Here is a 26022-nt window from a genome sequence, read left to right on the forward strand (position 1 = left end):
GCACTGCCAGGCTGTGTTGTCTTGGTTCCCCACCGCAAATTTTGTAAGGGAGTTACCTCTGGGGTGCTTAGGATAAAAAACAAGATTCAACCTGTTCAAAGAAGGTCCTGCTTCATGAAACAAAAGCAGAGAGATCAATCATGAGAGGTCTCTGTAGCCTTTGCAGACCCAAAATCTGGCTCAGCTTCTACATGTGCTGTATTTGGTGAACATTGAAGCAGTGATGACCTCAAGCATTGATCTTAACGCTGGAAAGAAGAACAGATGGAAGGGTTTTAATCCCATCTTTAATAGACTTGCTGAGCATCCGCAGGAAAATTCTTTCATCACCTAGTGTCCCTCTTTACCTATTTGTGCACTAGGAATGGAACTGCCTAATTTTCCTGGGTGGGAGGGCCGAGTGATGCTGAACTGGCACTTTGATGTCCACAGAGAAATCTCGTTAGCGCTTGAGGCCTCCCTTATTTCCCATTCAGTCTGGTATCTCTGTATGACACTGGTGTGGTAACAGCCATACAGCACATACCATATTGGATCTTAATTCTGCATTGCCAGTCTTAAATGGCAGAACATCTCTTCATGACCTGTAGTCTTTTTCACTACAATAGTTCCATGGTTCAGATACATTAAAATGATATTTAGTGGGTTTTTTTATACACAAGTTATATGTAAAAATGGCCATACTGGCTCGCAACAATGGTCTCTCTATAGCCCAGTACTGTATCTCACAGCCGTGGATCTGTCTTACACGTATGTTTCCAGTCTTCCTTTGCACCAAAGTAGTTTCTGAATCCATAGCATCCATTGGCAAAGAGTTGCACTTGACATGGAAGAACCACCTCTGTGATAGACTTTATTGCACTTCTGAATAAGGAGTGTGTCCGTATCCATTCGGCAATCCTAACTAGCAATGGTTACCTAAAGTCAGAATGCCTGGCAGCAGTTTAGGGCTTTCAGGGATGCACAATCTTAGCTCTCCTGCTCATATTCAATAGTTTGCCCTGTTGCAAACACTTAGTGGAACAGTTTTGTGGTGGTGTGACCCCATTTTCTCTACTGTCCCATAAACTTTAATTGCAGAAGAGTTAATTTGGGGCTACTGGCAGGATGCACATGCACTTTTCTGTCCACTGTTCTTCTGTAAAAAGTAATGTGGGAAATGAGGAACTGAGCTTAGGCGCTAGAAAGCATAACTAATCGAAAGCCTGGGCTACTGTCTGTGTAGTTACTTGGCCTAAGTGGTCACCTTGAGACAGCGGTGCTCATTACAGCTGCACTACTGAGTTTGAGGAGGATCCTGATTCCACTTTGAATTCACTGGATGCCATTTGTAAATATTGTCTGTGGGAATCTTGAACATGCCAAGTTCTGTGTGAGTAATCCTGCTAACCGGGTATACCTGAGACTGGGGCTGATGGAAACCAATGGTGCACCACAACTGGAAGTAAAGTCAAAAGAGAGTTTGACTTTCCTGTGTGGTTGGTCCAGATTCATCGTAATGTTACGTGCTGGTTACAGTGGAGCAGAGTTCCCTGGTACTTACCCTGCTGTGTCTGTTCAGGTATAAACCCACGAGTGAAGTCGGGGCGTTTTATGAAAATCCTTCCCGACTACGAGCACATGGAGTACAGAGATGTTTACACCTGCCGTACGTACCTCCTGCTGGTTGATGCTTCCTGCACTAAGCACACACAAGATGCTGCATGGAGTGTGACGTTGCTTTAAGCAAATTATTTTGGGGTGGACCTTGGGACAGCATGGAGGATGCCAGTTAGTCTGTTCTTTCTGTTGCTCATTAGTGGAGTATTCTGACCCTTTAGAGTGACAGTGTGAGTAGGACAGGCAGTGAGGTATGTTGGTCTTGTTTTGAAGTGCTTTGAGTTAGAAAATTGTCCTGACTGGGCACAAAAAGGAGAGTCTCTGTTCACTCTGTTCTTCATGGATTGCTCCTCTCTTAGAATGAAGTATTCAAATACCCTGGTGAGGGCTCCCAAAAGCAAGTTTAAATAGGCTCTGGACTGGCAAAAAGCTTTGTCGTGATCCAGATGAGCTGCATTCAGATCCACAGCCCTTCCCAGTGCAAAATGCTGAGGGTTTCCATGCTAATTCCCTCCCTGCACAGTGAATCCTTTTAACCACCATCTCCCTCTCTAGTAAACATTCTGCTGGTGTTTCAGAGATTGTGATTTGCTTTCCTCAGTGAAATAGCTGCTCTGAGTAAACTGTTCCTTCCCTCCTGATGATGTGTTGAGGGAAGAACAGTAAAACATAGGAGTTTAACGCTCGCTGTTCAGCAGGAGTTGGGGGGAAGTACTGATTAGTTTACATCAATTAAGGAAGCCAGTACTGCTTGGCATTTGGAGGGGGTGTTGAGCTGTCTCTAATGCTACTTTGGGTTTGCAGAGTTTTGCAGACTCAAGTTACTAACTCACTGGTGCTTGGGAATGTAGTTTTTCGCACACGCTAATGAGTGGAGTGGATGCTGCAGACTTATCTGTGCTAACAAAAGCAGTCGAGCATCAGCCACGCAGAGAAGATGGTGTCTTTAATGTGAGTCATGACAGACAAGCAGCAGCAGTGCTACAGCAGGAATCGGTAGAAAGTTTTAGGTTCGGCAGTCCTGCCTGTCAACACCAGCCTTCTTCTGGAGCTCGATGGGAAGGAGAGGCATGTCCAAGCTGTCCCCCAGGATGAGGAGTTCCTTTGTAGATTGTTACCTGGGTGTTTGCTCCAAACGTGGCGTTTGTGGTGGCTCTCAAATGGCATTTTGTGCTGTTCCCTCAGTTGTTCATTCTTTAGCTGCAGCCCCAAACTTCTGATGTCTCATGCCCCTTTTCTCTAGGGGCGTGTTGTATTACTTGGGGAGCAGTCAGTGTGGTTTAAGATGCGATTGCCCCTTTTTGCCTTTTTCCCCTCCTCTGTATTAAGACCGTGTTGCCAGGATTTACCATGTGACTGCTTCCTAATTCATATTCATGCAGCATTAGCCTGGTCAGCTCAGATAATTTTCCCCAGGGTTTAAGCTAGCCTGGCTGACACTTAGCTCTTTCCGCTAGCAGGTCAGTTATCACCAGCTGGGGGGCAGTAACTGCTTACATTCCAACTCATTTTGCTTATAGATACCTTGCTGCATCGTGAGAGTCCAAGAGAGTTGTAGTGGATCAGGTCTTTTCCACTCAAAGTGAGCTACCTCTGCTTTAAAGGCTGCAGATTTCACTGAAAACTCCCGTGTTAGGTTTTTGCATTTCTCTGCCTGTGCTGTCCAAGCTGGACAGAGGTCATGAAATAAGATTTAGTTAAAACAGAGACATCTGAAATCATCTGCTCTCTTCCTGTTTTAATAACCCATTCTGGGTTTGTAACTTGTCTGTTCATACCTATGGTGTCTGTGGTGTGCCAGCACTGTGATGCTTGCTTGAATCACTGTGTGTTTGCTCAGTGTCACTTCCTTGTCCTGTGTCTAACTCTTAACGAAGAGCACAGGCATTAGACCTTTCCCAGGCAGCCTTTGGTTGGTGGGAGCTTGGGGTTTCACTGCTTTTCCTAGCCCATCCCCAGACAGATTCAAGCTGCCTTTCCATCTGAAGAGCCTGCAGGGCTGCTTGTGGCAACATGGGTAATATCTAGGCTGGGTGGGAGTTGTACTGAAGTGTCCAGTGGATGTATTTTGCTCCATTTGGCAGGATGTGGGCTCAGAAATTTGGATAGGCAAGAGGCTTCTTCAGGATTGAGAAAAATAGGCAGCGTGCGTAGCAGAAGAAAACCTTGGAGAAAGACCCAAGTGCTGTTTTCTTTCGAGGAGCAGGGAGGGAAACAACTGTCAGATCCATCCTGTCTCCCGCCAGGGAGAGCCAGAGCTGGAATTCATCAGGTTTTCCCTGCAATGAATATAGCTGCTGGCTCGCTGGAGCCCGGAGACACCCCAGGCTTGAAAATGGAGCTGTGCTTTTGCTTTGAGACTTGTTTGGGCCTTTGCCCAAGTACCAGTGTTTTCCCCAGTAACTTCCTTTCCTGAAAGGAGGGGAGGAGAAGGAGTCCACAGCACCCTGAGCAAGTGAGGGAGATGACTTGTCTGTTAAAGTGTCCCTGCTGTGGGCATTGGTGTGGAGGGAGGGTGAGGCTGGGTGAAGCACTGCTCACGCTGCAGCCTGTTTCCCATCAGCTCATCTGGAGACTTCTGTGATGCCAAACAGCTGGGGTTTTAAAAAAATTAAAAAAGAAGAGCTGCTTACAGTAGTGGTGCAAGCTAAGCACAGAAGCTGCTATCCAGTGGGTAGGATTCTTCTGGAGGTGAAAAGGATTTTTTGGCCTCCTCCCTCCTTTGCAGCCCCAGGTTTCCGGGTGATCAGGGCAGATGGTGAAGCAGGCTGTGTCTGTGACTCAGCCACGTTTCCTGAACCTCCATGTCTCCTGGTGAGCTGAGCTGCAGCTGGAGCTGGCTGTTTACTCAAAGTGAGCACACAGACTGCCCTCGACAGGCATGTGTCTTGGAGTGGAAGGGCTTGCCTTGTCAGGCAGACACTTTCTGCGCTGTTGAAGTCCATCGATTGTAGCTACAGCTCTGAAAGTGCTTCTGACAGGAGCTGGGGGAGGAGGGACGTCCTCATCACTCTTGCATAACTTGCATCAAGTTTTCTGTCCTAAAAAAAAGAAGAAAGCTGGGTTTTATCAGCTCCATGCCAGACAGGGTAGAAGGCAGATTGTGGTGGGTGGAGCGGCTTATGCACATACCATTTATTAATATGTAATTACTGCACTGAGACAAGAAGACTGGGAATGTGGTTTGCTTGCTTGCCTTAGTGCTGTTTGTGCTGCACTCGGTTCACTGGGTGAAACCAGGCCATCAATCTTAAATTGTTTACTGCACAGGAAAAGGCTCCTCCAGGCCAGTTGGCAGCAGCTCTGGACAACCCTCCCTGCTGTCCTAAACCTTTGTGGAAGTTCTCTGCTTTGGTGTAATAAAAACACTCTATAGTTCTTGCTATCTTAAGTAGTTAATGAAACAAAGCTGTTGTAACAGCTGCACTGAAATACAGTTCTTCCTATAAATTGACACAAAGCAAAACCCATTATTCAAGCCAGACCTGTAGGTTAAAATGGGTTATTGTGGCCTTCTGAGTTGGCCATGAACATCATTGTAAGGCAAGTGTAGTATCTTCTTGCCATCTTCATAGAAATAATCTGCATCCTGTTGTTCCTGCCCAAAATGCCAGATTGCATGTAATGTCTTTACGTGAAGATTACTGGTCATGTCAGGAAATTACATAGACAAAATTAATGGCTGACTGTGTAAGGACTGGAGGCAATTAGCATCTCTAAGCTTTCCTCAAGAGAGGATGTTTGTTAAGATCGTTCTGTAATAGACATTTTCTCGTGCTTGCTGAAAACGTTCCTTACTTGTCCTTCCATTTTGGTGGGATTGAAAGTGCACCTAGCTCTCAGATGAGAAACGGAGAAGCCTCACCTGCTGCAGTAGGCTTTGAGGGGAACTTGGAAGCAGCTTTTGGCCACTGCTGGAATGTAGCTGCTTAGAATTTTTAAGGCCGTTACTGACCTGGTAACAGAGCCAGATCTCCTGAGCTGGCATGGTCTGTGCGCTTTGCCTGTGCTCTCTTGGTGGCTGTTTTTAAGGATGCTTAACCCTGGAGACAAGGTTGTCTATATAAGGCAGGGAAATTCTTTCAAAATATTCAAATTTCCCTGTTCCTTATTGCCTTTCTGCCCTTCCTTATTTTCTGTTGCTTTGCAGTCTGAGGCATCAAGTACATTTTTGGTAACTGGAGACGGCAGATACTTTATTTGTTTTTAGCTCTGGGTGTATCATGTGATTTGCATTAACAGGACCATGTTGCAAAAGTTTTCTGAGAATTCCTGGTGAGGTATCTGTTTGTGTAAAGTCCTGGAGACTAACTCCTGCCCCCGCACCAGGCCAGGAGCAGGGCTGCAGAGAACAACATAAATCTGTGTGAGCTCGTGGGAAGCCTCAGTTCAGAACTGCCTGGCTGTGGTTGGGTGTAACCAGTTTTCTCTTCCTTAATAAAGACAGTTGTGGGTGGTATTGGTCAGTGTTGTGTGCAGTCTGGTAGCAGTCTTCCTTTTTCTTTCTTTTCCCAAAATCCCAATTCCTTAGCTTGATGTGCTCACTTCAGTGTCTCACTGTTCCCTAGTGCTGCACCGATACCGACACATCCTGGGATTATGGCAGCCGGACATTGGGCCCTATGGGGGACTACTGAACGTGGTGGTGAGTGAGTACCTCATTCTGGGGGCTGTGGTGTCAAGGACTGATAAGTCTTTTGTATTCCGCTTTCTAGACCTGGGCGCCATCTCCATGCTATTGAGAAGTATGAACAGTCAGCCCTCAGCAGGTGATTGGGACCCAGAGGTTGCTTCTTGGATCTTTTCATCATCACCACCTTTCTCCAGACAGTCCTTTTGTTTTTCAGCTGTACTCCAAACAGCCACAGGAGCACACAGAAAATACAAGGAATGTTTCAGGGAAAGGCTTCGTTTAGAGTTTAATGCTGATATTCCAGTGGCTGGCACAGGAGTCCATTCCTTGTGCATTGAGTACAGCAGAGGTTTTAGCACTGGCCCATCGCTTACTGCATTATCTTTGCCTACAGCTGAACGTTTTGCAAAGGGTTTTGCACTTGTGTTCATGCACCTCTCCTTCCTGTAGTTTGCCGTACTTTTTACCAGCCATGTCCAAGACTGATGCATCAGATGTAGTGATACTGGTGCAAGACCTATGGAGTCTGGCAGCTCTTGTGCTGCTGAGGAGAGCAGTTAACGAACAACGTTTGACTATGTATTGGTGAGAGCTGGGCCAGAAGTTTGGCTGAAGCCCTTGTTCTTTGCACCAAGGTTCAATAGCTGACAGGTTGAAGCGTAACAAATCACGAGGCCTTTGGGTTTTGCAAGGTTCTGTTCCATGAACTGGTATAAGAGTGCATCCAAGTGCGCCAATACTTACGTGATATTGTGACCTTATAAAGACAAGTGTGCCTTTGTGGTGCTGGTCTGCTTTTGTCTCAGATTTCTCTGTTCAGAAAATATCCTTTCTCTGGAATTGCAGGGCTTGAGGGGAAGGATTCTGTTAGGCGTGCAGGAAGAGGGCTGGCACTTGTACCTCTCAGCAGAGGAGATTGTTGCTTCCTGTGCTGTCTGTGAGTAACAGAGCCAAATAATTCCTTGTCCAAAAGGCGCAGATAATCATGAGAAGCAGAATTTGTCTATTCGAGTATCTGCCAGCATGAGCTCTCAAACCAATTAGAGTTTGACTAGCTGTGTGGTCTCTTCAGTGCAGTCTCTCCCTCTGGATCCTGCACACCAAGCAGCCGTCACAAAGTCGTTTGCAGTAATAAAGGCCTGATCATTTTCCAGTGGTGCAGGAAGCCTCGTAAAGAAACCTTCTCCCTCTTCACCAGGGGTGTGCTGTGAGTGCATATGGTCTGGTTTAATTGCTGGAAAGCAGTTTGGAAATGCAGCAAGCTGTTCTACAGCTCCTACCCTGTTGCAGAACAGGCCCTGAAGTTGTTTGTCGCAAACTCAACAGAAAGCATGCAAGGCTGATCTCGTATGCTTTGTCTCCCATCCCTCTGCAGGTAGACGGTTTGTTCATCATTGGGTGGATGTACTTGCCACCTCATGACCCTCATGTTGATGATCCGATGAGATTCAAACCTCTCTTCAGGATTCATCTCATGGAGAGGAAATGTGCAACAGTTGAGTGTATGTATGGTCATAAGGGACCTCATAATGGCCATATCCAGGTGAGCTCCTCTAGCACTTTCAGCATCATCTATCCTAGGTGCGATGTGTGTGCGTGTGCATGCATATTGGCTTTGGAAATGGATTCATCAAAAAACTAGACGAGAATTTTATTTAAGGGATGTGGCTTTCACCACTTTGTTATATGTGCGGATGCCAGCTTGACGCTCATTATGTGTCTGACAAGTTGTGTGGGCTGTTCCCCGCTCTGAATTTGTTCACTGGCAATAGTACAGCAAGGCTGTTGTACTGTCTTCTGTTGGGCTGGAGCATGGTGCGAGGGTGGGAGCACCAGTATGTGTACAGGCTGGGGCGAAGGATATGTAAAATGGCCATGTGCAGCTGGTGAATGTGTCCAAGCAGACACACAGACCAGTTCTGGTTTACAGTTCTCTCTAAGATGGGACCTTGAGAAGGTTATGTAGCACCCATTCACTACATTGGATGCTTTGAAAAGCTTCCAGAGAGGTTGTTTCCTTTTCTTTGAAGAAGGAAGCTCAAATAGAGAAGCAACTTGAAACTAGTATCTTTCATTAGAATGCATTGGGGTTTTATTGCTTTTATTTCTCTATTCTGTAGGTGATGTACTTGGCATCACTTAATGATTTCTCTGTTGTAGCAAATTCAGTAATGTTTGTTGTGTAAAGCATTTACTTTAAGCAGTCTTAGTTACATCATCCTAGGCATCTCTAAACAGGTCTGTAACCTGTTAAATTCTCCTCCATGGTAAAACTACAGATTGTAAAGAAGGATGAGTTCTCCACGAAATGCAACCAGACAGATCACCATCGGATGTCAGGGGGAAGGCAAGAGGTAAGAGTGCTTTGCCAAGAGTATGCATTAAGGCTGTTTGTATATCCCATTTCTGAAGATAAAGCATTGCTGTCTTACCTAAGCTCTTAGCTAATGTTGGGATCTGGGAGGTAGACTTCTGCCTTCTAGTTTCTGTGTATCAAACATATAGGAAAACCCAGGCTGGTAGCTTCTGGCTGATTTACTACGATCTTTTTTTAAGTGGGTAGAGTTGATCTGTGACTTGAATCAAAATCGAAGTGACCACATTTGAATAATTGCAGGATCTTGGGGAACGTCTTCTGTACTTGCCAAGGTGTGGTTTAAGGATCCACTTTTATGAGATCAGTTCAGTGTTACACCTGCAGAATGTCTGGGTGGAGACCCCCATGCCTTACCTCAGTGTGTAGCAGGGTGTTGGAGCAGGCTGTTAACGTCCATCCTGTTGAGCAAAAGCTGTTTTAGGCACTTCTCTGTGGCAAGGTGCTTTTTGAGCCCCAGCACCCTTTTTCTTCCTGTGCCTGTGTCACACACCAGTCCTGTATGATAGCAGGCCTGTCCAAAGAAAGACAGCAACATCATTGTGCACCATGCAGCACTTGCCAGACACTGATCTCTGTGGTAATCCTGTCTTTATAATTAAGATCTTTCAGACACAGGCCTAATGTTGAGTACCAGCTGCATTTGAATACCTGCTTGTCAGTGGGGCACCTTTCTACTGCTTGTCGTCTTGGTGGAGGGATTAAAAGCTTCATTTGGTTGTTTATCCTGTGTCTGTGTCAGCTATACCCAGCAAGGCAGATTCCTGACTCAAAGTACATATTTTAAGGTGCAGGTATAAATGTCAGGATGAAAACCTTCAGGTAATACCTGTTCCAGGTAGTGGTGTTTGCTGCCAGCTAGTTAAATGTGACAAATCTGATATTTCAGTTGTTTCTAACAAACGCTTTAAAATGTCTGTCTACTAATGGGAAACAGCTGGGTGAAAGGTTTAGTTAAGTGTTTTCTGGCTCTGTAGCAGATGAGAAATGCTTTAATACTTTCAAAGCATTGCGTTAAGTGTGCGTGGCATTATGGTAATTGGAGGATCCAGCTTTAGAAGATAAAGCAAGCAGGTTTGGAATATGACTTGGTAGGCTGTTATCTTAGTGTAAGCTGTTATCGCGCTAACTCATGGTAGGGTATTAACTTGTCAGAGCTGGTGTAGAGGTACTTCAGGTGATGTTTTCAAAGCACCCTTTGGATTCAGATGCATCAGTATTAAATCAGCAGGATTTAACCCCCTAAATCTTCAGTGCCTTTCAAAAGCTTCCCCTTTTGTGTTTAACATGCCAGGATAGGGCACAGAAGTCAGCTTATGGACACACAAATGAATTACTGCAAGGTAAGTCAGGATGTAAAGTAGTAGATCAGCTACTTTGCAGTAACAGGCGATGCTTACACTTTTATTCTGAGGAGGCATATTGGTTCTACCTGTAGTTTATTTGAAGGGCAGCATGTTTATTGTGTGGTGTCTGGCAGGTATGGGGTAGTTACTGTTATTGCTACTTGTTAAGTGTATTTCCAAGCCAGCTCTGTAGCAACACATGCTTGTTCCCAAATCCAGCCGTGATCCTCTGTCCTTGGCAGAGCATATGCCCTCTCTGTGGCTTTGCTGATGAATCATGCTGATGAGGCAAAGTCTTGTTGGGGAACGTCACTGTTGCAAATGAGATGCCTTTTATCTTCCCCCTTGTCTCTTCTCTGTGTGCTGCAGGAATTCCGGACGTGGTTAAGGGAAGAGTGGGGTCGGACTCTGGAAGACATCTTCCATGAACACATGCAAGAGCTCATCTTGATGAAGTTCATCTACACCAGCCAATATGAGTAAGGGCACCAGCTCTTTCTAGGTATTGAGGCTGCTGCAACTTCAAGAGCCCATTGGATCGTTTATTCTGAGGATGAGATGCTTGCAATGGGCTTGAACATTGCTCTGGCTGTTATGTCTCTGCAGGCTCTGTGCAAAGATACGGTGAAGCATAGTCCTTTCCAGTTGTACAGAGAAATGAGATGTAATGACAGCAGTCATAATAAGGTTCCAAGTTTTTTTACAATAACTGTGCACAGTAAGGTGGTTTTGAGCCATTTAACTATGTTTAATTTGAAGACAGAGCAAATACCCGTGATCCCAAGGAGCTGACTGCTTATTGTCCATATTAGTAAGCAATGTGCTTTGTAGCGTGCTATACAGAAATCACACAGTCCCTGAGAACTTGGGTATTTTTAACTGTCACTCCAAACTTCTAATAGCAGCCACCTTGCTGTAGCAAATGTTTAAATATGCTTCACTCTTAGGTTCTCCGGAAATCCTAGGGAGTGAGGAGGTTTACTGTGACCTTGCTGCAGGAGCTCCTGGTGTGCTAATGAGGACTGGTAGAGAGAAGGGAAAGGAGGGAGCACTTGCATAAGCCTAAAGCAAAATCTGTTAAGCTTGTTGGTATTGCTGAAAACACAGATCCCGCCTGTCTCTTGATTACATCCCAAAGCTGCCTGGAGGATCCCAAAGCTGCCTGGAGGAGCAGACCGGAAACACACTCCTCATGTTGAGGGATTCTCTCTTAACCTGTCTAACCTTTTGGTTTTTTGCACAGCAACTGCTTGACATACCGACGCATCTACCTCCCTCCTAGCAGCCCCGATGACCTTATAAAGCCAGGTCTCTTCAAAGGAACGTATGGGAGCCATGGGCTGGAGATTGTCATGTTGAGCTTTCATGGAAAGAAAGCGAAGGGGACTAAAATCACCGTGAGTGCATTTTCCTTTCTCTCAGATGCTTGTTAAAGTATTCTTGATGCCATGGATCTGTAGGAGAGATTTCTGTCTGGGAGGTAGGTGGTTGTTGCCAGCCCAAACCCTGTTCTTTGTAGGGATTGGTGGCATCAGGTGAATCTTAACACATGCAGAGTAGCTAGAAGCTGCTCTGCAAAGTTTCTGATGATGACACCTGGCTCCTGCTTCCCTCTTTCTCCCTCCCAGCTGCTTTCTGTGAGCAGCTGGTCGCAGGTCACTGGAGATCACTTGCATGTATCTGAGGAGTAGGTACCAAATGTTGGCAGCTCCTCACTGAAGTCAGGCTGGTGAGCTCCTTTCTCTCTGCAGGGAGGGATTCTGACAAAATGCAGTTGCAGCTTTGACTTTCACCCTTGCAAGTATGACCTGGCTTGTAGCTTTTGATTTAAAATTCTGTTCCTCGGAGGGGGAAAGCAGAGATGACATAGCTCAGGGAACAACAAACAAGGTCCGAGCGTTTTTTTGTTGTTGTTGTTGCCAAATTGGTGATTGTAGAATAGGGTGAACTCTGTAGAAGTCAAATGATGGATGTGGGGAGGATACAGGTCTGAACTCTGTAGCACCCTGCCTCTGCAGCCATGCTGTTGCTTCCTGTCTCTAGGGAGATCCCAACATCCCAGCTGGGCAGCAGACTGTGGAGATCGACCTGGCGCATCCTCTGCAGCTACCCGACGTCGAGAACCTTCGCGATTTCAGTGAACTCTCTCGCATTGTCCTGGAGGTCCAGGAGCAGGTGCGTCGGGAGGAGCAGGAGCAGGAACACAGGCAGGAGGAAGAGGAGGCTGCCTCCCAGCCTGCTGCAAAGCCCCTGGGAGGAGAAGGTGCCGAGGGGGAAGAGACTGCAGCTGGGGCGGAGGGGACAACCCAGGACAAGGCACCAGCTTCTCAGCCCTTTGTGTTGCCCATGGGAGTCATATCGAGGAATGAAGACTATCCCCGGACCTGCCGAATTTGGTAACGAGGACTAGTGGTTTTATAGCCCAGTTGTGCCAGTCACTTTTTGAAGCGGAATGGGGGGGAGTCTTTGAGGCATGTTCTGTATTTTCTGGGCCTTTACCTGTATGTGGATCTCCCAGCCCCTTGTGCTCAGATTTTCTGCTGCTGCTGCCCTATCTCCCACGCTCTTGTTTGCTCCCTCTTTCTTACCACACTGTCATCTGCCATCCTGCTTCCTTGCTAGATTTTATCCTGTTAGTTCTGAAGTTAACACCTCTCCTGTATCCACCTTCTGCTTTTTTTTTTTCTGTGTTATTGTTTCCCAGAGCTGCTCAGCTTGTATATTTAGAGATCTGTTGAAGGCGCTTCCCGTTTCTGTGTGTGTCACTTGTGTTCCTTGGCTGTGGGAACATGGTGCTCTCTCCCACCCCTCCCTGGCCTCTGGTGCCTTGGGGCCAGCTCTGGAAGGTGCTGAGCACCCTAAGCAGGATGCAAGTATGCAGAGAGCCTTGTTGAATGGGACCTGGAGTCAGTGAAGCAGCATACTAAATGAAGTGTGGAAAAAAAGAGCCGAAAAGCTGAGGCTTAGGCAGGTGACCTTCAGCCAAACATCTGTGCTTGTGGAAAAACCTACCAATAGCTGGTTAATCCCAGAAGGCCCCTGCTGTCACAACCGAGTTGTGTTTGAATAAAACCCTGCTCCACCTGCTGCTTGCTTGGAGGTTAGACTGACCTTTACTCCTTCCCAGCTCCAGTTAGATTTTTCTTTTTTTAGATTTTTCTTTCTCTCCCTTCCCCTGGGTTTTGTCACAAGGTTTGCCTCTCTGGTCACCCTCTCAACGTGCCTTTCCTTTTCTGTGAGGATTGTCTGGGCCTGGGTTGATCCTTGAGTAGCAGGAGTAAATCTCAGATGGATTACTGGCCTGAACTACAGAAAAATTCAGCCTTGGTGTGCAAGGGCTAATTTGAATAGCCAAAAGCAGCAACCTCCAAATAGCAGTGGAGTTTCTTTTCTTAAAATGGTATCAACAGTGTTTTGTGCTGTGTGGTAAGAACTGACTGAGTATAAAACTCCCTGTTCTGTAGCACCTGGCAGTGTGTTTGACAATTGCTTGATCACGGTTTTGTGTTTGTTTTTTTTAAATTTTTTTTATTAAATGTTGGGTAATTATGGCAATTCTCACATCTTTTTTGCTGTTCTTCTCTCCTTGCAGTTTCTATGGGACTGGGCTTATTGCTGGCCATGGCTTCACCAGCCCCGAGCGAACACCAGGTGTTTTTGTTCTCTTTGATGACGATCGCTTTGGGTTCATCTGGCTGGAGCTGAAGTCCTTCAGTCTCTACAGCCGGATCAAGGTCTCCTTCCAGAATGCCGAAGCGCCTTCCCGTGAGGCTTTTGATGAAATGCTGAAGAACATTCAGTCGCTGGCTACTTGACGGGTGATTTGTGATGGACAGGGCTAGGGGTTGCAAAGGCTGCTGCACTCCCCAGCCAGAGCTGGGATGGGGATTCCTTGCTCTCGGTACCTCTGAATAAAAGCATGCACTTTTAATAAAGCCTTTTTACCCCAAATGTACACATCCCGGTTAAAATATCCATGACTGCCCTTTCCTCCCTGCCACTCCACACTGCTCCCTAGCAGTCCTTGTTACCCAGTCTGTAACATAGCTTTGTATAGCTGAAGGGATCCTGCAGAGGAGGAAACAGACCTTTCTTATTGCAAAAAGAATGCATTGGAACAAAAATAACTCAAGGTCAGAGCTGGATCAGAAGAACATCTAATTGAGTGGATGGACACAAACCCGCTGCTCTGACCATTAGCAGTCTCCTGTGGAAAGAGCTCTTCTTCAGGGAAGGGACTCATTTAAGCCTTTGCTGCACTCTAGGACGATCTGTCCTCCTGGGAGACTTGCTTTACCCTCCTGAAAACCTGTGTGGTCCTCCGCTGCAGACTGGCTGGCTGCTTAATGATAAATTGCATCAGCAGTGACAAAGCATGTCCTCCTCTCCAGAAACCTTTCTCTGGGTGCAGCGTTGTCAAGTGAGGCTGGTGTAATACCTGCATCCTTGGCTTAGTAATTGGAGTGGGTGGTTTCCTGAGAAATTCCCTCAACTTGGCAGCAAGGGGAGGATTTCCCACTGTAAATGACTGTGTAGCATTGGCCTGGCTTCTGGAGCTTGATGGATATGCTGTCCCTGGGGCTCCAGGTCTGGATGTTTCCCTGAGCGTAGAGGAGATGATTCTTTTTTCTTCTAGGAGCTGGATAAGGAACTGGAAATGAGTGTGAACTGCAGAGAAGCTGGTGCATTCAAACTGGTTTTGTACCTGAAAGGTTCACCTCAGATCTTTTAAAGTGGATCTGAAAATGTAAAGGAAGGAGAAAAAAGAAAACCGACTGTGAAATAAGCCCAACTGCAGCCTGCTGACTCTTGTCTGTGATGGGCAGCAGAAGGTGCCACATGACGCTGGTACTGCTGTGACCCCAGTGATGTGTCATTCTTGTATCAGGTTGCCCTGTGCAGTCTGAAGGAGTGGCAAGGGATTCTCCTAATATTGCTGAGGCAATATTTGTTCTGGCACCTTTAATGGTTGGTGCTGACAGGTGGGTGCTGCTGCTCCACTCACAGGACCCTTCTGTTCCCTTTCTAGTCGTACTTGTTTCATCCCAGATGATTGCTGCTTCCACAGAAAGCTCCTGGGCTTAATTTGTTTCCATGATACCTGCATTCTGTGTGGCAGATCTGAGCTCCACTGGGAAGTGTGGGTTGCAGGCAAGGAAGCAGATTCCCCATAGACTGTCCTGTGCAGGAAAATCTTGTCCAGTGCTGATCTACAGACTCTGAATTTTGCTATAAACCATCAGCATTTGCATCAGCGCATGTTATTAATCCTGTGTCGGAAGAGATGATGGGGATCCTTATGTGGAGAGAAAAGAGCCGTTTGTAAGGAAGCTCTTGGTTACAAGCAAAATACATCCTTTGTTGCAGTTGCTCTCTGGCTGTTATGATAACCTCCAGGTTTCTTCTCTTCCCAATACCAGCTGGATCGGTGTCTAACAAAACTCTGCCTTTACATCTTCTGCAGGTTTTGGTTTGTAAATGTGTCTATACGTGTGTTGTGTTGGGAGGATTCAGGCCCTGTCTGTGGAGAAGTTTCGGTCACTGCCTAGTTTCACTGACAGCGAGCAGCTTTTTTTCTCACTCTTGCAAGGGCTTTTTGCCGTTTCTGGCTCTTGAGTGTTCCCTCAAGCTGCGTGAGAACCGAGTCTCCAGCAGAGACTTTGAGTAGAAGGTCATGTCACTCACAGGATTAATTCCTGTTTCTTTGGATATGGTTTTACAAACCTCTGGGAATTTGAAGGTGATTTGGGGCACTTTTTTCTTTGTTTCCTACTGCTTTGTCAGTAGTGGAAAACCTGCCTTAGTGTTAGAGGTGAGGATCTGAAGTGCTATTACCGTTTCTAGTGAATAAGCTATAAAAAGTAGCTTGTTTCTGAGCAGCCTGTTAGAGGTGTTCCTGTCAGCATCAGCAGAGGGAAGGCTTGACTTGGATCTCACCCTGTCACGCAGGGCTGGGAGAGAGGAAGGGTGGCAGTTCTCTGAGCCTTGGGGTGTGGGCAGAGAGGTGAGCTGAAGCTAAAATCGGGCACCTCAGCCTTCTGCTGCAGCTGCTGAGCTGTGCAGGAGAGCATGTGCTTAATCTTGCAGACGGAGGTTTCCAGCTTGATGATGCAGATTTCTGGGATACCTAAAGATATTAGGAGTCTGCTCGGCATCTGGGCGGCCAGTTTATCTTGGAGCTTGCTGTTAGGCTGGTGCAGCCAGTATGTTGGCTGCTTTTTATTTTCCCTAACAGCCTGAAGGGATGAGAGAGGTCCCCTTGGGCAGCTGTTTCAATCACTTGTCCCTAAAACCAGCTCTGCTTCAGCTGCAAATGGATCCATAGCTCTGATTGTGGATTCCTCCTTCCCTCAGTGTCCCCACTCACCCCCAAAAAAAAAAAATCCTGAAGTTTTACATAACTGACTTAATAGTTTTTGGTTTTTGTTTTTAAAGTAAGATTGAAAATCCAGACTATATTGAATGCACTACAAGCACTTGGCCTGAGACCCGACTCACTGTCTCCTAAGTACAGATGCTGGCTCTGTACTCTCCTCCCTGTAACCTGCTGTCTTGGGTTGGCTGAATGTGTAAAGGTGATGTAGGTATGTTCCACTGCTGTGTCGTAAAATGCTTGAGTAGTTGTTACCTGCAGCTTAAATTCCCCTTGATTTCAGGAGTCTGCTGGGGAGTGCAAACCGATGGATAGCAGTTGGCAGGAGTGTTTTGCTTGGTGCTGAATATAGGTCTGCTTTGTCACTTGGGTGAGGACCTGTTGGTTGGCTGTTGGCACAGGTTGTGCATCTGCTGTTCTCCAGGCTAAGGTGGTTCTTCTGCTTGTAGCTTGTCCCTTCCAAACCTTTTGAGTGGCAGTGTTAAAGGTCTCCCTTCTGAAGGCGAGACCTGCTTGGCTGGCTGGAGAGAAGGGCTTTGCAGAGGCTTGATGCCCTGCAGGGACTTTTCAGAGCTCAGCGTTGCCCCTGTAGTAGCATGTTTTTATTCATAGCGTACCTGATTGGCCTCAAAATGTCAGAATGTGCTAGTCCTGATTAAAGGCAAAACTGCTGATACACCGTGGCTTTATTCTGTCTAGAGCAAAGGCAATGATAATAGCAAATTTTGTATTAATACTCCTCCTCTGCCTTCTCTTCTCACCTTCTGCTCCTCAAAGCCTGGCAGGCTTTTGTGGCATTTCAGAAGAAAATTTCCTGTGATTTGGCTTAGGGTGAAGAAAGCTGTTAAGACGGTGAATTTTGAGAGACTGGCATAAATGCTCTGGGTGCTCCTGTGCCTTTGCTGGTTCCTTTGTACATGGCTACATCAGCGCTTTCAGAGAAAAGCAGAATAACACGATGAGTTACAACTTGCCGCTCTGAAAGCTTTGGGAGAGGGGAACGAACAAGAGGAGCGCAGCCAGATTTAGTGGCAGGCAGTTTGGATCTGAGCATCGCCTGTGGCCGAGGGGGTTGCGACCGCAGCCCAGGTCCTGCCTTCCCTCATGGCACCTGTGGGAAGCAGTGCTGACAGTACAGTATTTTGCTGTACTTGCTTGTGTTTGGTACGGGCTGTACCACCCCCCTACGCAGTACGTCTCAGTGCATACCCTGCTTGTTTCCTGAACCCTAGTTGTCCAGCTTGTTGGGATATTTCTGTGAGCTGTTGACAGGGATAATGTGTGGTGGTGCCTTGCAGATGGTGATAAATTTCTGGTGCTGACGTGTCCTCGTCCTGTTGGCTCTGTAGAAAATCTTGGGGACAATTGGCTTTATTTCTTGATCCCAGATGGGTGGAAAGTGCTGGGGAAGATGGAAAACAACTTGTCAGGGGTAGGAATACTCTCTTGGCAGAAGCCTTTTGGAATAAGCAAAGCGCTTGCAATTAGGTTGCAGAGCAGCATTGCCCCAATAGCCACAGCAAGACCTAGGGCTTAGTTCTAGCTCAGGAGCAATAAGCAAGTGACTGGCTTACGTGCTCGGGCTGTGTTGTGCTCCTAGATCATGCTTTCTGTGTTGCCAAAACACGTGGGTTTGGCCAGCTGGAAAACAGAAGCATCAAAGGTCCTTATCCATCCAGTTTGTTTGCCTTGGGCCTGATTTCGTAGCTATAAATGTGCTGTGATCAGGCGTTGTGGTTGTAGGAGACTCAGTGCAGTCCACGTGGACTTGTCAGGGTTTGGTTTTTTTTATTGAGGAGGAGGAAAAGGGACGGAATTACCTGTAGCTTTGGCTGTCAGCTTCCTTCTGGAGTGAACAGTGCAGTACTGCCACAGCTACTGTGGAATGGGACAGCAGAGGTTGGTTGGCAATTAGTTAGGAAACTTGTACTGGGGAGAAAGCAAATTCATGTGCAAGCGTGCTTGGAGGTGTAAGCTACCAGGAAAAAACAAAATGCAGCTGGCTCAATGTTTACTTTTCAACAAGGATGACTTTTTATTGCTTTTTATTAATTTAAAACTAGTGGAACTTAATGGGAGTGTTGGGTGTTGTGTGGAAATGGGTTGTATAATCTAAACTTGCTAGTTTAGGAAATGATAATATATTAACTCTGTCTTGTAGCTGGGTGCTCACGTGGCCAATAATCTTCTGTTGTGTTCAGCTGCCAAAGGATTGTGTGCTGGCCTTCATGCTGCAGGCCAGACGGACAGCCTAGCTTACCATTTGGACAGTGAAATATTTGAGATGTGTGATCAGGCGGTGGAGTAGAAGATAAGTTACCAAACTGTGAGTGCCACTGACCTTTTTTTTTTTTTTTTTTTTTTGTGTGTGCTGAATTAAAATGTATGATTCTGGGTTTTGTTTGGATTGCAGTCTTTTTAATTTTTGAGGAAAAGACGCTTGGATCAACTGTGTTTATTAGCTTAATTAAAGCAATCTGCACTTTTTTCATTGATTAGTACTCCTACTTCCCCTAAGCAGTTGTACCCTGTTTCCATGTGTATTTTGCACTCACCACTTTAACATGACACAGATGGATTTATCTGGGCATCTCCAGCAGGCTTTGAGTGTAAATAAGTCTCTAAGGGTGGTACTTATTAAAAATGAAGGTGAAACACCAGATCCCTGCTTCATACAGGGAGTAGTGCAGGGGGAAAAGGTGAGCTTTTCTTTCTAAAATGTCATTTGACATCAAACACCTCGGTTTCATGCCACAAACATCCGTGTGGAACATGATAACTGTAGTTTAAACAACTCGCCTGCCCGGTCTGCTCCCCTGTCTGAGCGATGGGGTTTTGCCTTTCCTTTTGTTTGTGAGTTTGAGAGGAACAGGCTGTATAAAAAACAGACATGACTTGGCAACACTTGGCATACTTCATCCCAGGTATTGGAAAGCTGAGCAAAACGCGTGTGCTACTTTTACACCTGATCATTGTTACCCAAGGAGCCTTTTCCAATTTCAAATAATAAAAAGGAAAGTTTTGTGAACTTACTTCTGTTTGTTTTTTTTGGTTTGGTGGTTTTTTTTTTTTTTTGTTCCAAAGGAAAGCAGCGGGTGAGTTCCACCCTTCTGATGTGCAGCAGCCTGTCTTCCACCATGCGATAAGAATTATTTTTCCCTTGTTTGGGTACTTGGTGAGCAGTTACACTGATTTCCTGAAGATGCGAGTCACAAACCCCCACAACTCATGCTGTGAAATCCTAACTCTTCCCTTGACCCTGTTCTCTGTTCCTTCCTCCTGCATCTACCCCACGCAGCTCCTACCTCGGGATACCCGTGGTGCCCAGCTCCCTCCTGCAGCAGATGCTGGGGCCGGCAGAACTAACGACCTGAGCCCTGACGAAGTCTTTCTGCCCTCCCAGCCACAGCTTTCTCTTTCTGAAAGGAAGCGTGTGGTAATCCTGAATTATTTTTTTTTATTCTTTCTTCCGCTTAGTCTGAAGGAGGTCAGCTCGTGCAAAACTAACACAAGGAATGGGGAGGGGGAGGGAGCATGATGGTGTAAGCCCTCTTAGCCTTAGGGCTAAGAGTTGTCTGTATTTCTTATGCCTTTTTTCATGTTGCCCCCCCCCCCCCTTCAAATTCACACCCACCTCAGATCTGAACTGCTTTCACTGATTTTCCAAAGGAGTGATTATGTTGAAATGGGACAACTTATGGCATGAACTCAGCTGCCACCGAGGAGTCGTTTGTCCTCGTGCAGCAGGTCTTGTGCCTGGTTTTGTGCCAGGACGTACGGCAGGGTTCCCAGTTTGGTGGGAAAGGCCCAAATCCTGTCTTTACTGGAGTGGATGTTGCGCTTTGAGTCTTGCAACCCAATTCTGCCAGTAAGTTTCTTGGCAGATTATTATTTTTGAGAACAAACCTTGGCCATGGAGCGCTAAACTACCAAAGTTCACGCATGAACTTTTAATCTGGAAAGTTTTAACTTTGAACTACGGGCTCTGCCTTAATGCTGGTAGTTAATCAAGGCCAGAGTGCACTGTTACAGCTCCTTGAGTGCAGTCCATTTCCCACCCCCTTTTTCTTTTTTTACTACCAATGTCTTCCGCTAATCCTGCGCGTTAATTTTCTGGTGCTGAAGGCACATCTGACCCTGCTACTTTATGTGAAGTGTTCTACATACGATCGCACAGTCGTTCAAGCCTTAGCAAGAGAAAAATAGTAAAACATGTCTAATAAGCATGCAGTAACTCCTACCATATGTTTGGCCTTCAAGGAGCCCAAATGTAGTTTCTCAAGTGGCAGCATTTTTGAATACCAACCACGTGTACCTCCCAAATGCTGGCTTGCAACCCTCCCTCTCCTTCCAAAGAAACTCAGACATGTGAAGGTTCGGTGCTGGGCGGCTTAACACCTCCTGGAGAGGAGCGGGGCAGCGCAGGGGTAAGTCTCGCCTCCTTTGCCACAGCCCCTGGTCGAGGAGCGAGGAGGTATCTGTGACCTGGCAGAGGTTCTTCCTCAGCAGGTGGGTTCCTCCTCCTGGCTTGGTGATGGATGAACCGCTTTTTCCATCTGCTAGGGGTAAAGTCCCGAGTGTCGCGGCCAGTTAACGGGCTGTTAACTGTGAAACAGGCAGAGGGTTGTCCCCGTAGTTGTTAGCTTAGAAACTGAGTCTGCGCAAGGGTAAATTTTTCCCTCTCTGGGAAGATGGTTGCTGTGAATAGGCACGTCCCACGCCAGCTTGGGGACTGTGTTTGCAGCTGAGTCTTATTCTCTTCTCAGGGCTGTGTTTCTGCTCTGCCAAAGAGGCCACTGCTGCCGTTTGTGGTGATGCTTCTTCTTCCTACTTGGCTTGTTTCTAAAAACCACAAGGCTTTGGTGTCTTAACGCAGAGTCAGAGGTCTCTTGGTTCCAGCCAGGAAGGAAGGTGGGTCTCCCTTCTTAAAGCTGCAAGTATGTGCCTGAAAATCAGTTCCCTGTGTGAGCCCAACTCCTGGCAGCCGCTGGAGACCTTACCCTGGGGTAAGGATGGGGTGTGAAAGCAACACTGGGTTTTGCCACTCCCTCTCAAGGCAATACTGCTGCCTTTCTGCCTAACGCTTGTTTTATTTTTGGCTGTTGGGAGACGCGTACTGCTGGGCAGGTCTGGAACTTCATGCTGACTGACCGGCCTGGCAAGCCAAAGTGAGTTTGGTCCAGATGTTAGGTAAGCTTATCCAGAGCATCAGCACCCTTGAGCTGTGTGAAACACCGTCTTGCGCCCTGTCTCAGTCCTGATCTCCCTGCTCCTTTGGGAATGGGCTGGAACACAGGCTTTTATTCAGTGCTGCTTGGGAGGGTTGGCATTTTCCACTGTTCTCTGCTTATCAGCCATCTATTTTACCCTGAGCCCTTTCCTGTGAACAGGGAGCATCATCTGCCTTCCCTCCAGGTGCAGGAGGGGTTGGAGGGGGTCAGACCCACACAATCCCTCCGAGGGGCTGTGTTAGAGGCTGGGAGTCCCTGCGTTGAGTCCAGGGACCGGGGGAAGAGGGAGGAACCTTACCCGCCTTGGTCCCAGGGCTGGTGTTTCCCAGTTTCCAAGCCTTTGGAGGCACCTAAATGGGGGAATGTTCAGCGGTCCAAGCCTGGGTCTGCTCTCTCCTCTTTGCATCCCTCCCCAGCGCAGAATTCTGGGAGGACGAGCAATTTGGTGTGTGCTTTGCTCACTGCTGGGAAAGCAGTGCTTTGTTTCTTCCTCCTCTTCCCAGTGCAAAAGGTTAATTAGCGGCAAGCTCTATATGGCTAATTAAAGACGCATGAGGTCTTTCTGTGGTTCCCCGGAGATGTCAGCCTTTCGCTTGCACGCTGCCGTCCCTGCCGACGCATTCTTGCGGTAATTAATTTAATTTGCGTGAGGGTCTCTGTTCCTGGCTCCCCGGCGCGTGGGGCCGTGCCTTTGGCACCCGGGATTTAATGTCACAACGTCCCTTTCAAACCCCCGACTTTGGGATTTACCCTCTCTCTCCAGGTCCAGGCTCCCCCACCACCACCCCGGGGGGCCGGGCGGGGTCGCTGCGGGGCGGTGCTGTGGCGCGTCGCGCCCGCCAGGGGGCGCCAAAAGACTGGACAGGGACACTCGTGGGCCCGCCCCTCCCTCCCTCCCTGCGGACACGGACACTCGTGGGACATTGCACCCCCGGCACCCCGAGACTCTTGGGACCGGGCACCCTCGGGGCTCCTGGGGTATCCCAGGGCACCCCACGGGAGCCGGGCACTGCCGGGAGTCAGGGACACCCCCCTCCCCAGGACAGGCAGCCTTGTGCACCCTCCTTTGTGGTAGTGCGGGGGGGGGGGGGGGGGGGGCTGGCAGGGGCACCCGGGGACCCCGGTGTGTGGGTTTGCCAGCAGCCACACCTGGAGGATGCTTAGCCCAGGGAGATGTGGGGACGGTGCTTTCTCCCACCGAAAACGAGCGGGAAGGGCCGAGGCGGGTAAGGAAGCGCTGACCTCTCCGGGAAGACGGCACGAGGTATAACGAACCACTGGTGCGAAGGGCAGGGAGGGCGATGGGAGTCCGCGGCCACCGGCCATCAGCTCCCTCTGAATTATTCAATAAGCGACTCCTTAGCCAACCTCAGGCACTTCCTTCCCTGCTTCCCGCTCCGTCACCGTGTGCTCTGTCTGGCTGTCCGTCAGTCCCGGCTGTTGGTGGCCCTGGCGTCTCTCCCCCTGGTGCAGGTCCAGGCTGGAGGGACAATGCTTATTCCTGCTGGGGCTGGGTCTCCCGTGGGGGCTCGTGGGCTGCTCTGGGGTCACGCTGGGAGAAGTGGAAGCTAGAGCATCTTTTCTGCTCACCCACCGACACGCTGTCACACCACCTACCCTTCTCCTCCCGGTCCCAAGCGAACCGGTTCCCATCAGCTATCTCAGTTTGTCACTTGGGCACCTGGGGGGACAGCCCAAACCCACCTTAGCCACTGGGAACATTTTGTGCCGCCCCTTGAGCCAGGGAGGATGCAACCACTTTAAATTTATGTGTAAACTCACTCCCCTCCCTTTCTCCCTTTCAGCCTTTGTGTCTCACCTCTCTTCGAAGTGTTTTTCTCTGTGGCTGGCTTCTCCCCGGGGCTTTTTCTCACCTCCTCATCCCTCGCCTCACCTCCAGGAACCCAAATTAGTCACGGGCTGGGGCAGGTCTTGCAGCTCACCCTGGTGAGTCACAGTCACCCACAGAGCCTCATTTGACCCCGTGTCCCTCAATCCTCGTTACCATAATACCTGACACACACAGCAAGTGTCCTTTTGGCAGTGACCTTGTTACCTGCTCCAGTGCATTTATCCCACCCTTGCTCCCAGCATATTAGGGGGGTGATTTGCAGCCAACTGCTTGATGGCCCGTAATCCCGGCTGGAGGAGGCGAGCTCCGTTATCCATCCGTGTATCAGCAGTGCTAGCGCTGCCCGGCTCAGCCCCCTGCACGTTGCTGCTAATTAAAAACAAATGAGGAGGGGACGGCTGGCAAGTGATGCACTGAATGGCTGCGCCTGATCCGCTCCATTTAGGAGTTCTGTGAGTTGCTCGAATAAATAATGTGGAAATTTAATTTTCTGCCACTCTGGAAGGGAGAGATCTCGGATGTTATTTGTGCTCCTTTCTGAGCATCTTGCTTGCTGTAAAGGGGAAACCTGCCCTCGCTGGGACCCTTCCCAAAGGCTCCTGCGTGGATAACGCATTTGTTTCATCTACAACCACATCTTGGCTCGCGCTGGTTCATTAGGGAGAAGGTGCCAAATTGGCCCTCTACCGCGTGGTGCCTGACACGAGGGCAGCTGGAGGCAATCACCAGCCGGGGGGGGGGGAAATTTCTCCTCTCCAAAACAAGCAGATACAGCAGCGATGGGGAAAAATACGGCTTAGAGCCGGCGGCCAGCTGGGAGCCAGGCTGCAGAGGCCATACCCCAGCCCGTGCCTCGCTGCGTGTACAATTCCCCCTCTCCCTCTTTGTTTTCTCTAATTGCACAGCCAGGCCTCCCGGGCACAGCCTGTTTCTTACCCTGCGCCAGTACAAAGCCCCGTGGAACGGGGCTGGGACGTGCTGACCCGGGAACGGGGAATACGACCTTGGAAGAGGGATTTAACCGGTTTGGGCTTCGCCGGGGAGCGATGCTCGGCCGCTCAGCGAGCCGTGGCCCGTGATGGTAACTCTCCTCTCGAATGCTTTGGTCGGGGGGGGGGCTGTAAGTGCTGCTCCCAGGGGCAGGGTGCGATGGGTCACCCTCACCCCAGCCACCCCAGCCGGGGGCATCCCCGAATCCCCTGGGGTGGATGGAGGCATTGGGGCAGCACCGCAAACAGCCAGAGCAGGGTCCCCGTTGGGGTCTCAGCAGATTTAATGCTTTTTTTTTTAAGCCCCTTGGGCGGGATATCAGCTTCTCCCGCCGGGCATGGGCGCAAGTCCTCTGCAATCTCCTTTTGCAACCGTTTCCTTGCCTGCGGCTGGGTTGTTTCACATATGAGAGGGGCTCAGGGAGGCAAGGTGGAATTACAGCATTACAGACAAAGCCTTAATATAATCTTCCCTGCATGAACGGTGTTGCAGGGGGAAGACACGGAGAATGTTCTGCGGAGCGGGCTTCAAATGAGGCAAGCTGCAGTTCAGGATGTACGCTGAATTGCTTCATCACCGCTCCTAATGGCTTAACCAACAAAATCCGTATTCATAAATCAAAACAGGAGCGTGAGCGACCTCTGTTCAGCTCCGCTGCCGAGCCGTGGTGCATTCAGAAATAAGGGCAGATTATATATTGCAGGCAGCAGCTCTGTATATATCTTCTGCAGCTGCCACGACTTGGCCTTGGTATTTACTGAGCCCAAGGAGAGATGATACAATCAAATCTGTCTGTCGGTGTCTGAAGGATTAGCTGAGTCAACCAGGAAAAAGCTGAGCTAATTTATCATGCTATTTTCAGTACTGAAATGCACCCTGGACATAATTTCACCCTCAATTACAGATCCCGCAGTTCCACAGAACGCAATTATCAAAAATGTTCTTTTTCAATGTATTTAGTGTTTGGATTTGGGCATTGCAGTGGGTTGGTGGCAGCTCTGCAACCAAGGCTAGCTGATGAGATCTGGAAAGTGGAACCAGCGGAGAGATAAAGTGAATCTATCTGTTCTCTCTGGCCAAGGAAAACGTGGTGCAGGGAGGAGGGTGTCACAGATGTGTTGGCAGAAGGACCTGGCGGTCTCTTGCCCACCATGCAGGGCTGTTGCCAGCACCGGGTCAGAGCAGCTGCAGCTTTTTCTGGCCTCCCAAGGACAGAGAATCCACCGTTTTCCACCCTGACCCGCCCCCCGCAAAGTGTCCTTGCAAAGTCCAGCACAAAGTCTGGCTCTGCACTTTTGCAGCTGCCCTTTGGGTATTTCCCCCCCCAGCCAGGCGAGCATCCCCTGGGATGCCAATGCCAGCCCCAAACCCTCTGGTAGCCCTGGCTGGACCCTCCCCAGCACCAAAACATCCCCAAACTGGTGCCCGATCACCTGGGACAGCCTCCCCAGCAGCACGCCGAGGGCACAGCAGCCTCCCTGCTGCAGCAAGCCCAGGCTTGCAGCGTGCCCCCCCCCTCCCCGGCCGATGCCCTTCGGCATCTGCGGGCAGATGCATTTCAGCCACCCTGATTTAACTCCCTCTGCAAATCTGGGCTGTCGGTGGCAATGCCACCCAGGGCCTG

General features: G+C 48.5%; 1 protein-coding gene across 5 annotated transcripts in view; it reads left to right on the top strand.

The window, feature by feature from the left end:
- The window catches only part of FBXO31 (F-box protein 31), a 29304-nt gene extending 9947 nt beyond the window's left edge, over nucleotides 1–19357 (top strand). For 3 of the 5 annotated variants that reach the window (XM_041125650.1, XM_030023915.1, XM_041125651.1), the window contains exons 3-8: nucleotides 7608–7775; nucleotides 8512–8586; nucleotides 10322–10431; nucleotides 11196–11349; nucleotides 11996–12348; nucleotides 13545–19357. In XM_041125650.1, the coding sequence (XP_040981584.1) occupies nucleotides 7608–7775; nucleotides 8512–8586; nucleotides 10322–10431; nucleotides 11196–11349; nucleotides 11996–12348; nucleotides 13545–13767 (1083 nt within the window). In that variant the 3' untranslated portion in view covers nucleotides 13768–19357. Of the gene's footprint in view, nucleotides 1–1561; nucleotides 1649–6167; nucleotides 6245–7607; nucleotides 7776–8511; nucleotides 8587–10321; nucleotides 10432–11195; nucleotides 11350–11995; nucleotides 12349–13544 lie in introns of all 5 variants that reach the window. The other 2 variants (XM_030023912.1, XM_030023914.1) reach the window with 2 other exon arrangements.
- The last annotated feature ends 6665 nt before the right edge of the window (nucleotides 19358–26022 follow it).

This window comes from Aquila chrysaetos, chromosome 9, assembly GCF_900496995.4.
Source record: "Aquila chrysaetos chrysaetos chromosome 9, bAquChr1.4, whole genome shotgun sequence".
In the NCBI taxonomy this organism is placed as follows: Eukaryota; Metazoa; Chordata; class Aves; order Accipitriformes; family Accipitridae; genus Aquila; species Aquila chrysaetos.